Source organism: Micromys minutus (genome assembly GCF_963924665.1).
Source record: "Micromys minutus genome assembly, chromosome: 12".
Classification (NCBI taxonomy): Eukaryota; Metazoa; Chordata; class Mammalia; order Rodentia; family Muridae; genus Micromys; species Micromys minutus.
The window spans coordinates 29,949,550-29,966,932 of NC_137981.1; the positions used below are offsets into that span (position 1 = coordinate 29,949,550).

Below are 17,383 nucleotides of genomic sequence, written 5' to 3' on the forward strand. Positions count from 1 at the left end.
TTACGGTTTCGTCAGCATATTGATTTGTGGCCAAAACCAAACATTGCCTGTTGTCATTTTATGAAGTTTTGATTCTCAGACCCATCCATGGTCTCTGGATCAGATGATCTCCAAGAGTCACCAAGCAGCAGGCACAACTTTCTAGTGCAGTTTCCTCAGAATGTCCTCCTGGGAAGGAGTTTAACCCCATAGCTTCTGCGTGTCAGGAAAACTTATGTACAGGTTTGAGAAGGGCTGGCTGTGTATGCTGAAGTGGATTAGCTTCTTTTTGGCTCATTTTTAGTGTTTCCTTTGGTCCCATTTTTAAGGGTCATCTAGATAGTGTCTGAATGAAGTGATAAGTGCCTAAACGATGTGCGGATTTAACTAAGCACCTGCCATGATCTGATGTGGCACTGGAGGCTGCAGAAGCCTAAGATTAGTGTGGTAGCTCTTTCCTACAAGCAGGAGAGGTACAGCCTTGGATGCTTTCTAGAACAAGCCAGGGGAAGGAAGCAGAGCTAAGTAGGGGTGAGAATCAAGAAGATATAGTAGCATATTTATCCCTTGCATAAATGTAGAAGTGGAAATATTATCATGGTGATAAAAATGGAGTGGAAACGAGGGAAGCAAGAACAAAGTCAGAAAATGTGCAGAAGATAGTCTTGAGGCTGGAAGAATAATGGGGAAGAATTCAGTGGATGGGGACGCACAAGGATAGTACCCAAGGAAAGGCTTGTGTAGGAAAGGATACTGCGGGGGATTTCTGTTGCCAGGTGTGCTGAGGGACAGCAGATAAAAGAGGTAGTGTGCATACTTTGATAGGAGCCAGTCCCCATCTCACACACAAAAGGGGTTTTCTATAAGTCTCACACAGAGAGCATGGTCAGAACTGCCTTTGACTTTGGCCTGTCTTTGGGGCCTAGAGATTGGCTAGAACTGTTTTTGGAAACCAAAGCAATATTGTGATGACAATGGGAGAAGGAAGTCTTGCATCTAAGAAATGTCCTAGAGAAAACATAACAGAATGTTATCATTAGTTGATTTGGAGGAGTGTAGGTAAAGGAAACAGGCTAAGGAGATGCTTTGGTTTCTAGCTGGGGGTGGGGGGGGTGTCTGGGAGATGCTAGTGCCACTCACCCAGAGGAGACAAGAACAAAAAGCTTACAGAGACACTGTTCTGTGAGGTGGGGTACTGAGAACTAACAGTTGCTGGCTGTAGTGACTACCTCTGAATGGGAGAACCTAGGGAAACAGAGTCCTTGTGATAATAGAAATAGCTGCTGAAGCTCGTAGAGGGAACGAAGAGTTAAGTCAGAATAGGAACTACTGGGAACAGGGTCTGAAGGAGAGCCAGGGCCTGAGGAATGACAAAGCAGAAAACAAAAGAAAAATGGGGGGGGGGGGGGCAGGCTGGCAACTGAGGAAGTGGTAAGGAAGAATTATCAGTCAGTTCACAGAACCAGAAGACCCAAATGAGAATCCAATAGCCTCTGGGTGTTGGGAGGCCACCAGCAAGTGCTGTCTTCCAATGCAGGTGAGAGGGTAGAGTTGGAGTTTAAAGGGCAGAGGCATGGGTGGGTAAAGGCAGCAGAGACAGGGGTTGCTCAGTTAGAGGATGCTGCTGTGGAAAGGCCAGGTGCCTTGCATTCCAAAGGAAGAAGTAGAAAGGTAGGAGCTCAGCTTGGCAAACCCTTGCCAATTTCTATTTCATTTTCTCTCTCTTTTCTTCTTCTCATATTGCTTCTTTTCCTGTGTTCCCCTCCCTGCTCCCCATCCTATCCATCCCTCTGGTCATTTATAAACTCTGACCTTTGCCCTCCTGCCTCTTATGTTCTGCTGGAGGGAGGCGACCATTTCATAGTTGTTGCCCTGACTCTCCATAATACCCTCATAGGTGACGGTTATCACTTATAAAGTGCTATGTATGCAAGGCAAGAGCAGAGCATCCAGAATTACCTTTCCTTAAGACCCACAGGCAGAGCGAGAGACACAGTCAGCTATGTTGGATGATACCGACTACATTAGCTGACTATAAAACACCATTTGTTTGGTCTGATGCTGAGTTTGAATTTCCAGTCAAACCCCACTCTTGCCTTTAATGGAAGAAGTCGGGCTCCCAGAGTCCTTCCTGACCCTTCCAGCCCATATTAAACCAAGACTTAATAACGATAATTAATGCAGTGTTGACTGTCTGACATTCTTCCAGAAGACAAGATGAAAGGGACGATATACATCTCAAAGGATAGGAAATCTCGGGTTTATCTTTCCAGGCATAATGAAATATACTTTTATCATTAGAGTCAAGTAGAATGTTATTAAGACTTGCTGTGCAAGGTAAGTCCGGGAGAAACGTCTGTTGCCCTTGACGACCGCAGGCGTATTTGCTGTATGTAATGCAACGGAAACTTTTAATTGCTGGTGTTAAATTCTCTGAAGTTCATTTCATATCACCTTGACGTTAAGCTAACAAGCAGACAGGGTCACTCCTGGTTTGTAAACTCCGTTGTCTGGATCATTTAATAGGATCATATTCAAAGCTGTGAGTGGCAGGGAATTTAAAGGAGAAAGAAATAAGAGCTCAGAACTGTGAAATGATCCCTCAGACAAAAAGAGAGAGAAAAAAATTTTTCTCCCTTCTTCCTTTTCACTGCTCTGGCAAAAGTGGGTTACAATTTCTTTCTTTAGAGAGAAATCAGTATGGGTTTTTATGCCAGAGGCCATTTTAATACATGAATGATTTGTAGGTAAATTTATTGTAGCCAATGGGTGCAGTCAAGTGTGTAATAGAAATATTGTCAAAAAGCTGGGATTATTATTTAAATAAGTGCAGTGTTAAATTTGATTACATACTTTTTAAAGCTAATAAAACATTTCATTGCTCTCAAACTATTTCCCATAGTCCCGTGTAGTCAGAAAACATAAATTAAGTGCGGCTCTGCATAGAAATTTACCCAGGCTTTGTGTGGATAGAAACGTGCTTGGAAAAGCTTCGGAGAGACAATAAAAATGATATGATGTACAGGGATTGGGTGGCCCCTGCATGGGCTGGAGGGGACACTTTTACACTTTAAGGATCAGAGAGCAAACAGGACAGGAGAGAATGGGGCTAGAAATGGTGCTTGTGAGCTTGGGACAGTAGGAAGCCTGGGATAAGAGAGCAAACACCCCAGCCACAGGAGTTCTGTTTGACATGCTCCCCTTTCCAGAAATATCCATGACTTGGTTGGTTTTTCTAAAATAGTAATTGTTTTGTTTTAAATGAATAAAAATAAAGCGTACGGTACCAGTGTGGGGACATGACATTTCAGACCGTGCTGTTTGCCGAGCTTATCTGTGACAGGCTCCGCATTTCCACCAAATGTCAAGGATCAGTGCCTTGAATTCATTTTAATGAAATATTGTGCTGATAAGGGTTATGAATGCCAAGTTTAAGCTGTAAATTACTCGAGTCGGGCTGCTTTGTGCTTTGTGAAACCGCCCGGGAGTCAGTTAATGAAGCTTTCTTTTGCTTTTTCCCTTACAGTTAGGAATTCATGGTTACGCCTTTGCCATCACGAATAATGGATACATCCTGACGCACCCAGAGCTGAGGCCCCTGGTAAGAAAAGCATCATTCCTGCATTTCTCAGCTCTGCAGTGAATGGCACCTTGTAGCAGTTTTCGCCTGAAACCTGCTTGGTTCACAGTATCAAAGAGGCTGTTTGCATAGCTTCAAACAAGTATTTTGACCCACAGTGCACCAGTGGCTAAAAAAGCAAAAACAAAAACCCTGTTTCTATCATGTTCTTATTCATAAAGCCATATATATATTATATATATATAAATGCATTCATTTATATTAATAGACTTCTATTAGTATTTTGAACTTTTTCTTTGATTCCATACAGTTTGAAGTTCATTATAATGAACACTCAGATTCTACCCCCAGACTGACATACTGGTAATAGAACAAATCAGATACAAGATCTCTGAAAATTCATTTGACTAAGATTTGCTTCCCAATTACATTGCTGAAATGCAGTGTTCATAAAAGCTATTCAACACCTTTCTAGATAAATGGAAACACCTAATTTTTTTCTCTATTTTCTGCACCTGAGAGCAGAAAACACTTTTTTTAAAAAATTTCTTTGTTCAAAAGTGGTCTGAGGCCAATCTAAGATAATCTGTGGTCTGTTTCATGAAGCTAGATCCTCGTGAGGATGTTGCCTAGAGTACTCGTTCAAAAAACAGTGAGAACTAACTTCTGGAGAACAGACAGGCCTCTCAGAGGAAACTGTGTATGACTGAGCATCACAAGTTCAAGGCCAGTCTAGGCAACTTAGTAGAAAGATAATGTGTGCAAAGGGCTGACTGTGTGGCACATGGTAGAACACTTGCCTTGAGTATCCTAGATCTACTCTGATGCAAAGGGAAGGGGAAAAGTGAGGAGAGAAGAAGAGACTCTAACCCACTGACAGTGCCTCATGTGGAGGTGTTGAGAGGGAGGATGGTATTGTTGGCCATCCTGGGCTATTAGAATGTACTGCTGCAAGAATGGCAGCCCCCTAGATTTTAAAGAAGATATAGGTATTAAGAGGAAAGGACCTTCTAAGTTGAGAATGTGTAGGTCATTCTTCTGACAACACACACCCATACACACATACACACATACATGGGCACATACACAGACACATAAATGCACAGTATTGTCCATAGTTGAAGTCTATGCCCCTTTCATTACAATTAGGACATAGCAGCAGAGAGGTCTGCAAATGTTTGTCAGCAAAGCACTGTGGGGACCCATTCTCTTCTCACTTATATCATTGTATAGAAACTATCCATGTGAGAGCCGCATCATCATCATCCAACTTTGCTCTAATCGCTCTGGTATTAATGAAGTCATGACCACATCACACAAATCCCAAATACTAACTTTCAGATGGTATTGATGATGATGATGTTTGATAGTAGCACTTACACACACACACACACACACACACACACACACACACACACACACAGAGAGAGAGAGAGAGAGAGAGAGAGAGAGAGAGAGAGAGAGAGAGAATCGTGTGTGTGTGTGTGTGTGTGATTATATGGTCAACTGATTTCAAGTATAACTCTGAGCCTTTGGAATGTCTAATTGAAAAAGGCACAGCCACAGATATTTTTAAAATATTTAAGTCTAAAGATGTATTTGTGTCTAAAAAGCTTACTGCATTACTCACCCCAAGCTGTCAAGTTGACTGTTGTCAAGCTGTTGTTGACTGTGCAGAGTACATACAAGTGAGTTTAGTGTGACTAAGCAAGGGTTCCTGGTACTTATATGTTCTAAACTAGCACAAATCAGAGGCAGAGGCAGAGGCATGTTCCAACCTGACTCTTCTGACAACAAATGGATTAACTTTTTATTTATCAGCCTTTGAATGAGGAAGAAGATGGAATCAGGTCATAAAAGTGGTCATATGGTGGCTTCCTTGTCTCTACAGCAGTGGGGGCATAGCTGTCCTCTATAAGACTATCTCATGCTCCCCTAACCATTTATATCTCCTGCTTACATAACAAATAGCCTGTTGTTGGATCTGTGTCTACTGGAAGAAAGGCTGGAAGAACAGATCACTCCAAACACTGTTTGACTCTGGTCCTGTGAATACTCATGCCTACATGTTATTGCGATTTCTATAGATGTTCAAATGCTGGGATGAGTGGAAACGATGGTCAGACTCAGATTTCCATACGTGAAGTAGTCTAAAAGAATGCTTTACAGTTCACTTGTCAAAACACAAACCAGTTGCATCTTTTGCAACTGACTCATGACAAGACATGGCTAGACCAATAGGCCATCTGTCCACTTCATCTGTTGCTGACTCTAAGGCCATCAGGTGTTTCGGAGAGGTTTCTAGGGCATGTTACCATTAGAGATTACATGAATCAGCTGATCTATATATGACCACCAAGTATAGCATGACTCTGTGTGGGATTTTTTTTTTCTATTCTCTTTCTAAGTGAAGGAGCCACTAAGTAGAAGGAGCTCTCTATCTCACACAGGTAGCCCTTCCTCATCCCAGCTGTCTGACTGAGTCACATGGCCTTTCTGAGAGCCACGTTCCCCTGATAACACTGCTTTAATCACAACATACACATCAGAGCACTGTCTTTAGGGTAAGGGGAGGATGTTAAGTCAGAGGTCCCATAGTGCTACATGTTGCAGGATGTCATGCAGTGATGGGGGTTATCTCAGCATCCATCTGTCCTGGCTCTGTTGATCTGCAGTGACTGGGAAGACTGGTGTCAGATGATTCCTGCAATGTGCAGAACACATTTTGATTTTTCAGAAGGTTATAAGCAAGCATTGGCAATGGCCCATAGGTATACTGGATGCATGCATAGCTTGTGTTTATTAGTTGTTTTTTTATTTTCAGGGTATATTTTTTGTTGTTTCTGAACAATAATTTTGGCCCACTGTAAACCAGAGTATAGACAACAACTATGCTATGTAGCTCCCTGTGAGCCATGTATGTATGCATGTGTGTGTATGTGTGTGTGTGTGTGTGTGTGTGTGTGTGTGTGTTGGGGAAATTCTTTTGTGTGTTTCTCAATTAACATTGAGAAAAAGACTAGAAGACACACAGTGAGGTGTCTGTGGGTATCCTGGTTTTCAGTGTCCTGGTTGCTTTCTTCATTCTCTCTGCTTTCTATCCCCTTTCAGCCAGCCCACCTAGCATGTAGTCAGTCGTCAGAAGATGAGCGACAGGCCCCTTCAACCCCACTATTTTTAGTGTCCCTTTTGGAGGCTGTAAGTAGATCCTATGCATGCGCTAGCCCTCTGGTGTCTGTCATGCGAAGATCTACCCTGGCTGGGCTCTGCAGTGCAGCAATCAGCAGACAGCTGTTAGTAGCTTCCCTGACCGGCTCAGGCGAGGAATCTTCACCCAAGCCCCACTTGCCTCCTCTCAAGCCCAGACTTATAATGAAGTCTTTCTAAATGGACCTTCCCCTCTGTTCTGGCTAAGGCTGCCAGATTAGCATGGTGAATGTGCACATGGGTTGTGGCCAGCCTAAGGAGGATGGGAAGAGCTCTCTTCACACAGCCCATGTTCCCTTCTGTCTGCCACTGAGGTTGTCCCTGCCCTTGCAGCCAGATGAAAGAAGTGGCTTCCTCTAAAGCACAGCACCAATATTTTTCTAATTTGTCCAATAAAATCTTTCCCCCAAACTTCATGTTTGGCTTGATTTTATCCAGTATTTTCTTTCATCTTGTATGATTTGGGTGTGAATCATGAAATGTCTCCAAAACCAGGAGTCTTACCCAGGCTTACTCAGAAGTCATGGTTCTCGTGACAACCAGGTTTGTCCCTGTCCTGCTCCAGTTTCCCCTACCACCTCCTTGCCATCGTTTTATCCCTTCCTGATAGCCTCACAGATATCAAAATGAATGGTACTTGCCAGGTTCTGGAAGAGACTTGTCTTGTACTGCAGGGAGGACCAAAGTAACTCACTGCCTTCCAATAGACTAGAAGGCCTTCTGTGACAGAACCAGGTCCCGTTCCTGGGGTGGGAAGTGGAAACCTGCACAACAATTGGAATTAAACTCAGATTCTGAGAAATGTCTCCTGTGGAGTGGAGGGCTGGACATCTCCTTGTGGCCAACGCCGTTCTTATAAAAAGGATAAAAACCTTTTTCTGTGCTTCTTAAATTTCATTTTTTGTAGTCTTTTGATTTTCTTTCTCTCAAAGGATATTTCTTAAAATGTTGAGTCCTGCATATACATCCTTTTTCTTTTACTGACAAGGGATAGAAGGAGAACCAGCCTGCAATAGGCTGTCTTTAACGCGATCTTTAGTTTAGTTAGGGTTTTGGTGATCTGTCTGCCTCTGTATTATAGAAGATAAGGACATTTAAGTTGACCCCCTCCATACTCCCCCACAGGAAGTCTGGAATGTGGACCTGGTCAGATCCTCAGGGGAACACAAAACAGGTCCCTTGATGCAGCTGTAGCAATGATAGGATTTCACAGGGAACCTTGGGCCCACAAAATCTGGGACTCATTTCCACAAAGCTCATGCTGAAATCAACCCAAAGCTGTCTGTTCTGTGTCTGCAGGCCCAGGAGGTGGGGGAAGATGCTGGAGGGATTGTATTGTATATCCTGTCTCTTACCCCTCCCCCATTGCATCTCTTTCATTTGTTTTAAAATATGTTCTCATAGACTCTAGACTGCCTTTGAACGTCTGATCCTTCCTCTTCTACCTCCCTTGAACTGGGACTCTGGGTATGTTATCATACCTAACCGGTACCAGGATAGAAGTCTTTCCCATGGTAGGTGAGCTCTCAATCAATCACCCCTAGACCCAGGTTCTATTTTAGATGCAAATGTATGGACCATTGTTGAGGAGATGGGAGACAGACTACTGAGGTTGGGTAATTTATCACCTCTTCCTTGTCATTGAAGGTCTGCTGCATGCTAGGTCTGTACAAGGTTACTGAGATGTACTCTGCTTCAGGGAAGGGAAGATTTGATAAAAAGATGTTAGGAGTAAATATAAAGAACTAAGGACACTGGGTCCATCTACCATTGTGGCTGTTACTGAGTATGCCTTCTGGCTTTGTGCTGGTTTCTCCCTATGGGAAGGACACTTTTCTGGGTACTTTTCATAGGCCATCACTTTCATTTGACAGATAGAATGGTGAGCCTAGGAAATATACACCTTAAAAGAGTCCAGGGGCTCTGGAAGGTCAGGAGGGAAGAGGATGGGCAACATGTATTTCTAGACGTTACCCTGGGCAATTTCATGTAGTAGATAAATGACCTGGAGAGTATATTCCCTCTGTGAATAAGAGAAGCAATACCATGGAAAGCCAAGGTACTGAGGGATGCTATGACTTTCTTCATATCACAAGGGTAGAAAGGGCCTGGGCCAGAAGCCTTGGAGCAGATTCCCTAAGATGGGCTATGTTTACTGCACTATCTTGATTCCTTGGGAGGTGGGCCACAGAGTGGTTGGAGAGAGGGTGTGGCTGACTTCCAGGGCAGCTATGGCAAAGTTATCAACAGAATCCATCTGGCAAGAACTCACTGTGAGCCACAAGACACATTGCCTGTGTTGTTTAAAGTTTCCCAGTAGCCACATCTAAAAACTAAAGGACATGGGTGAAATTAAGTTTAAGGATAATATTTTAAGCTTGTCTTCAATTCATTGGTGCTTTAGCATACAATCAATATAAAATAACTAATACAACATTGTGCATTCTTTCTCTGGTAGCCTATGAAATCAGATAGAGATTTGACACTTAGGACATGTCTCACTTCGGACCAGTATTCCGACCTCTCAGGAGCCACAGCTAGCTGTGACAACTGCTGAGATTGTTCTGGCCGAAGATGTGTTTGGGCCTGTTGGAAGTTTCTAGAGAAACTGAATGATAGTGACAACAGTGGTCAGTCATGCTTCCCTACCCCCTCTCGGGTTGAGCTTGTCTGGCCTTAGGAGGAAGTGGGATGGCTAGAATTCACTAGAAGCTGGCTGGAAGCCAGAGCAGATGGACTCTCCTTTGGCCAGAGAGCACCGACTGTGTCGGCCATGTGGCTTTACTCCTAAACCATGTGGATCTCCTAAACTGGAGCGTGTTGCAGTGACCAGCAAGTGAAAAGCATTATACACACTGGGAGAAGCTGGGGTTTTGTTTATCAAGTCAGGCTTTTTGGAGGCAAAAGTTATTTATGCTGTTCTGGAAAATTCAGGCTAACTCTCAAACAAGGCCAAGTTATACAGATAACAGCACCATCTCCCATAACTCTATAGTCTCTACCCCCAGCAATACAAACACTACTGCTTCCACCACTGGGGCTCGGCAGCCTGAGTGCTCACATGACATCCATGTGTCATCCTTGACCAGCCTGTCCTAGGTCATCAAATTGTTTCTTTGTCTTCTGGCCACTCAGACAGGTTATTTTTCTAAGCCCTGTTCACTCTTGTATATTGGGTATAGATGGGCCCTTGTAGGAGGTTATTACATACATGAAGCCAGAGGCAGACACGCTAATAAATGTGCTGTGTGGTCCTGTGTTGTGGAAATGACTGGATACTCTCATGGGATGTGTGACTATGTGTTATACGAATTAGATGGGTTTCTCCAGTAGCTGGTAAGCGCAAGTTAGGTGGAGGCAATGTTAGAGTTCTTTCCACAGTCCGGCAACTTTCTCAAGGTCTGCAAGGCGGCCATGATAACAGATACCATTTAAGTGGTATAGCATTTAAGTAGGACCCTTATAGAGTTGGGCTTCTCCCCTGCTTTTTTCCCTTCCCTAAAAAACCCCAAGTCTCTCCCTGTCCAGCTGTTTTGCCCAGAGATCTCACGCATGTGTGTGGGATTAGCTCTTCCTCCAGCTCTCAGCTCAGTGGCCACCTTGAAGAAGCCCTGTTCTTCATCCAAGCTTTCAACATGCACCTGCCTCCGTTTGTTGGGTCACTTGTTGCTAGGATGTGTCTATGAGCTTAGCTACTCTGCCGCCCTTTGCTGGACATTGCTACCACACCAACACAGAAAGGATGCAGATGATGGGAATCAGGGCTCCGTGTTCTTACGGCACATGAGAAATGTGGGTGCCACATGTGCTTTCATTAAACATTTACTCCTCGTCATGTCGGGCATGTGTGGGTTGTCATGACCCTCTGCCCAGGCCAGTCATCCCTCTGCCCCCTGACCTTCCGTTTGCTGACATTCCCCCAGATGCTGCTGCTATGGAACGTGGCACTGGCAAAAGACTCCTGGGCAGTTAGAAGGCTGTTTCTGCTTAGGAAATGCTCATCACACCATAAAAGCCCTGGCTAACAGCAACAGCATCAATGACCAAGAAGATCTATGGATACAGATAAAAGCTCTGCCTTTCTCAAGGCTGGCTGTCCTGAAATTCTAAAGGGGTTCCCAAAGGAAGACTGCTCACTTGGGGAACTCAGGAATGGCTTCTCTCTGGTGTTAGAAGGATACATTCTGCTGGCAAGGTGGGGAGTGTGTGGTAGAGCCTAGCATTAGAAACCATGAAGCAAGTGCTTCTTTCCAGTCCTCCTTGGTCTCCGCTCTCCAGGAGCCGATGAACTGAAGGAGACTGCCCAGTAGGTGGCGCACAGACATCGCTGTGTGCTGATTCCCCAAGCACATGGTGCCTTGCCGGCCAGGGTACAACATCAGAGCAGGGATGAGGAGCCACCCTACTTAGGTCCGGTTAAATCCGCTCTTGTTTAAGAGGAAAAAAAAATTAATGGGTGCCTAGAAATTATATTTGCTCAAAGTATTATGTTCACTGGGGGGGGGGGGGGGGGAGAAAGAGGGTAAACTCCCCACAGAGCGCACTGCCTCATTTTGAAATACATTATTCGGCTAGGGGGACACAAGGAACCTGTACCTGCTCGCTTCTTGCTGAAATGCATGGGTGCTTTGGGAACTGCCTACACTGGGAACTTGAGTGAGAATTATGCAACTTAGCTTCTGATCTCAGGAATAAAGGACTTTACTGGGAGAACCTGCATTTTACCGTGTTGAAGGATGTTTAAACTTCCACTTCCAACACACAAGCCCACAGCTTCTTGGTCCTGGGACTAGGAAGGCACTTGGATACTTAGGTAGTAGATGAACTGTGGGAGTCAGTTCCGTGTTATGAATATGGAATGTGCTCTAATGCTACCCTTAGATGCTAGAAGTGGCAAGCATACAGAACCAGTAACAGCCATGCAGCAGCTACCCAAGATGCCAGAGGCCAGACATTCTAAGGATGAGCACTCTGCCCAAACTGACTCATTACGTTTCAGTAGCATCCTGCCTGTTACCGTGTATCAGAGACGCCGCCTGGGTGTGAGGAGCTACCCTATATGGTTGTATTTTGAAAGAAAAATTAATTAAATATTTGCAGAGGAAAGAAGTCTGATTCTTGGACGGAGAAATGTCTGTCAGAAAGTACATTTAGGGCAGTCTTCATGGAAGTCAACATGACAATGGATCTGATTTGCCACCATCTGATCCTTTCCATTCTGAAGTTGTGCGTGCTTCCCTTCCCTTCACCCCATGTTTCCTTTTGTCCCCCGCTGCTGATCTTCTGGATCACAGAGGTTGTTCTTCATTCTCACACAGATACAATTGGAGCCAGACTGGCTGGGCCCAAGCTCAAACCACAGACTCCATTGTCTTTCTTGGTGGCCTTCTTGCTCCAGACCCCTGTAGCTGTGCCCCCTCTTTCCTTCAGAGTAGGAGCCAAGGTCTCCCCAGATTCTCAACCTCAGGGAACCACATGGCAGCTGTAGGTTCTGACACTGTTCCCACCACCTTCACAGGGGATGCTGTGGTGTTCCATCCCATCAGCTCTTTCACTGGGTCCTTGCTCCCTGCTGGAGCCACAAGGCATACAGAAGTAGGACCAGACAGGTGTTAAAGTATTCTACTTACAGGAAAGAAAGCAAAAGAAAATTAAGAGGAGGAAAGAAGGGGAGGGAGGAAGAAGAGAAAGGCCATTTGCCCCCCTTTTTATTTATTTTTTATTAATTTGTTGTTTTTTTTTTTTTATGTCTTGTCACAGTAGTGTTAGAAAATTTATTTCCTCAATTTCTTCCAATGAGTTTCCCCTTTGGGTAAACATTGAAGAATTGGTATCTGTTACTTGCAGATACCCAAGCAGCCTGAACTATGTGTTCTTGGAATCTGACTCTCAGCTATGGCTCTGATACCTGCTCTCTAGGAGTTCACAGCCCCACCCGCTCTAGCTCAACTTCAGTATTTCCCATCTTGGTAGGCTTCTCATAGGGACCATGGAGTATGGGTTCCTACTGCATGACCACTGTCTGAACACATCTACCAGTCGGTGCAGGTAACCAGAGGACAACAATCAGATTCCGTTCCATTCATCCTCACACATAAAAACCTGATGAGATACCTGGTGAAGGAGGTAAAATGAAACTAAATTGAAGGGAAAACCTTGGCACAGAGGGAACTGAGCAGCACCGTGAAGCCGTATACCACAGACTCCAAAGTGGCAGTACCAACAGGCATCTGTGCAAGACCTTGGTGTCTCCCTGTGGGTCACATAGCTGGGGGAACCTGCAGAGCGCTGATCTGCAGTCTACAAGCTCACGGCTTCATGCTGCTGCCTGGCTGAGGTTAAGACTAACACAGATCTCATGGATTGCCTGCAAGAGGGACTGTGTTACTGGATGTTTCCTTCTCTGATTCCCCTTCCAAACCTTCTCTCCTTCCCTCGTGAGTTATATATGTTTGTTGAAAAGCACTTCTCTAGAAGTCAGGAGACCAGAATCCCCCTGATATTTTGTGCTTGCCCTTTTATGGAGAAGATCTGTTTTGTTGCTAAGCTCATAAATAAAAAGATAAACAAGATGCATGACAGATTTAGAATATGCTCTGCAGAAACAAACAAGAACAATAGCCACAACAAAATCACCAAGGGTATGATAGACAGGGAAGGGATGAGAAGCTGCTTACCTGAGTCTTCCTTGTTTCCTCATGTACTACAAGCTGACATCTGGAAGGGGAAAGAGAAATCTCCATCTAGACTGTGAAACTTGGGCCACCCAAGTTTGAGCCGTGCATGTGCAAAGACCCTAAGGCCCAGTGATACCCAAATTGCCTGGTATTTGGGACAGACTTCCAGAGCAGGTTCATGGATACATTTTTACCTGTACTGCCATCTTCTGATGACACAGCCACTACTGTCACCTACCTCTGTCCCTGTCATTCTGGGCATATATACATCTCAGCTGCTTGCACCCAAATGAGAATAAACTCTGTGTCTGGAGTCTCCCGGTCCCAGGCCCACAGAAGGCCAGTGTGCTGAGTGATAAGTAACATCCCACCAGGCTTCTGAGCATGGTGGGACAGAAGACATCATCTCCCAGGGAAGCCAGCTCCCAGATGTGTGCTCTATGCTAGGTCCCCATAGTTTCCCCAGGGAAACGAAGCTCCACTTCCTCCAGCTGTGCTGTGCCTGTCGATGTACTTGCTGTGTCCCTGAAGGTATTTCTCAAACTGCAGAAGGAAAAACATTGCACTCAGCCTGTCCTGAGGACCGTTGAAGTGTGCTGACAACTCTTTAAAAGCAATCCAATCTAGATTACAGTGCCATGCCGCCTTAGGTACACCACCCGTTTCTGTGGACACACAACCAGGCTGCGCTCATTTCTTTCCTACCCAGGCTCCCAGTACCTGTGCCTTTTTCATCCCCCTTCTGCTCATTTGCTCTGAGATCCAAGTTTACACTTAAGTCTATTAAGTAGCATTAAAAGTCACGAGTAGGCACTGGAAAAAAACGTAATTTGGAGATGGGAATTCTTGATGCTTTATGTTTGGGTGAAATAATTTGATATCACCCCCCAGCCCCAGAACAAAATAAAACAAAACAAAAAAATCCTCTTCTTTACACTCGGCACACTTTGACCTCTGTTTTACTAGATTAATTTCATATCTAGAATGCCCCATCTTGGATGATAAATTAGCAATAAAAAGATCATCAAAATGTAATTACAGGCAATGTGTTGAATAATGATCTCTTAAAAATTCCTATAGATTTGTCTGCACCTCCTTTCCCTAGTGAGGGAAATGAGCCTCAGCTGCTAGCTACTAGCCCGGGCCAGGAATGCAAACCCTAGCCATGCTTCCAGGCTGAGACTTGTGTGCTGGTTTCTATCACAGCCGATGTCATCTCCTTGATCAATCATGCTGCTTCCTGGTCTGCACATCTTTATACAATTTAAAGGGCCATCTTCATAGGGCTAGGAAGACAGTGAAGTATAAACTTAAGGCAGAATGAGACTCTCACCTCCTCTCTCTGTCCCTATTCGTTGGTTGTAACTAGGAAGATGATAGCAAGCAGGCCAGTACAGAGAAGCCAGCAGAGCAAGCATTAAAGCTTTCAGAACTGCAGATTCCAGGAAACTTTGCTTCCCCTGAAAGAGGAACAGGAGCTATCTGCCTCTGAGAGGAGAGGAAGATGGTCAAATTCGGCTTCTCCTAGGGGTCCTGTCTACTCTCTCCAGGAAGCTGAGTAAATTAGATCACCCAACCATATCCTCCTAGTATGAAAGGGGCCTGTAAAACCTACATGTCTGAGGGCAGAATATTCAAATGATATCACTGTGTGAGTGTGCATGCACACTTATTTGAATAACTGAAGAATTCAATCATGCGAATGCCAACAATTATCCCTCTTCGTTTACATTTTAGGAAGACCTTGCATCTGAATCCCCACGAGAGCATTAAATTGCTATCTAATTAGCAGTCCCAAATTATATATATTTAAAAGATAATGAAGGGTTTGAAGGCTGTTGGAATAACTGGTTATACATTTAAATGAATCGCTAAAAATTTGTTAGTAATGTGTGGAGTTTTCTTTTATTTCTTGATTCCCGCTTTGAAGTTCAGTAGACCTAACCTCACAGGGTTAAGTCTGGTAGCAGAAAGATAAAGGCAGATGTTTTTAATTATTGCAACACAAACTCCCAAATAATTATAAGCAGCTGTCATTTTTACATAATCCTGAATGATAAGACCCCAAGAATGCAAATAAAAGTGTTGAGACATCCATTGGGCTTTGGGGACAAAATAATTTAATCCCATCACACCACTGAAATGCTGGCTGTGTTTGATGGAGGAGTCTGCTCTTAAATTTTTTTTTCTTAGCTTTTACTGACCATGTGGAAAGCAAATATATTTCCAAAATACAACCCAGGTACCATTTCTACATTCCTTTGAAATGGTCCCTGGATAAAAGCAAACACCCAAACATTTAGGGTTACCCAGGCTAAGAAATTGTCCCATATGGTCAGAGCTAACATTGAATTGTTCTCAGCTTCAACTGTCCTTGACCAGTCACCTCCTCCTTCCATTGGTGGGTAGAGAAGGACAGTGCCTGGCAGCAGGTCTTTGGCTCGTAGCTGAGGTTTTCACTAGATTAAACTGTACAAGAGTAACAGCCATCCAGAGGCAGTACTATGATCTGGCCTAACAGCTCCATGGGTGGAGTGCTAGGTTAAGATCTTAGATTTGTTGTTTCTTGTATCCATCTCTCTCTGGAAGGCTGAGCTCAGTTGACATTTAACATAGGAACAGTGGCATTCCTATTGTTAGCTAGCTCTTCAGCACTGTGACAAAAATTACTGAGGAAAACCCTTGAAGGGAAGATGTATTTTGGCTCATGGTTTCTGTTTGGTGTGGATGAGTCTGACCATGTGGTGGTAGGATATTGGGGTACAAAACTGCTTACCTCATGGTGGCCAGGAAACAGAAGGGAAACAAGGAAAGGGTTGGGAACAAGATGTGATCACCAAAAACCTGCCTCTAGTGACCTTCTTCCTCTAGTGAAGTTTGATGTTTTTAAATCTCCAGAACATCCCAAAATATCACAAGTTAGGGACCACACCTTTGAAGCATGCCTGTGGGCTTCACATCCAGATTATAGCATGGACCCAAAGACTCCAAAACCAAGATCTACATGGTCAAGGTATATAGTATATACTAGGCTAGGTTGGAGCTAAGTTTTAAGAAATAAGGCTAAGCTATCAACTAGAAGAAACTTATTTACACAGACACACATGCATAAACACACAGCCCTACATACATGCACACACACAGACACACAAGCACACATAGATACACACACATACACAAAGAGGCACATACACCACACAGAGGCACACACACACACACACATTCTGAAATGTACCAAAAGTGCTAAGACTACTCTGCTAAATTATTCTTGGGCCATTTTTATCTTGAGTCAGGACCTGGCTTGGTACACTGTCAAACAGAGACAATTGCCTAAATGAATGGAGCTTTACCCTTCAGAAACAGGAAATATAAACAGATAAAAAGGAGCCAAATTCGGCCAAGGGATTCATTTGAACCATGCCAATGTGTTCTGTGAGGCATTTGTAAGTGGTATTACCACCTCCCATATATGAGGGTTTTCAGAGGACCATGTGTCCTGAAAATCAGAAGCAGTGAAATAGCATGATTCTCTGTGAACCTCCAGGTTTCCAGCTGTACTCCAGGAAGATCTGGGGGAGGCACAGAGATTTGACATTATGTGAATCATAGTTTTATAGCAGGTTCACTTATTAATATGGTTTAGATTTCCCTTACAGTGTGTGCCTGATGTATACAAAAATGTCATTGTGTGTGTGTGTGTGTGTGTGTGTGTGTGTAAAGGCAAGACTTCTTAAAAGACTTGATCATCATAAACACAGACATCTTCTTCATGCCATTGTCTTCTTCCTGTACCATGATGACACACCTCAGTTAGACACTGGGCAACAGCCTCAGTTTAGAACAAGAATCTTCCTTAGCACATTTCTCTTCAGAGAGAAGAGCCATATGTGACACCTCTGAAGTGTCAGCTCTACCACTGTCATCTGTGTGACCTGAGGTA

The 17,383-nt window shown here is 44.0% G+C and overlaps 1 protein-coding gene across 1 annotated transcript in view; it reads left to right on the top strand.

Annotated features, from left to right (window-relative positions):
- CACNA2D3 (calcium voltage-gated channel auxiliary subunit alpha2delta 3) overlaps positions 1–17,383 on the top strand; it is a gene marked incomplete at both ends in the record, with an annotated part of 779,660 nt that overhangs the window by 588,733 nt on the left and 173,544 nt on the right. Inside the window, one exon of the mRNA XM_080926621.1 lies at positions 3,506–3,580. Coding sequence (XP_080782747.1) covers positions 3,506–3,580 — 75 coding nt within the window. The remainder of the gene's footprint in view (positions 1–3,505; positions 3,581–17,383) is intronic.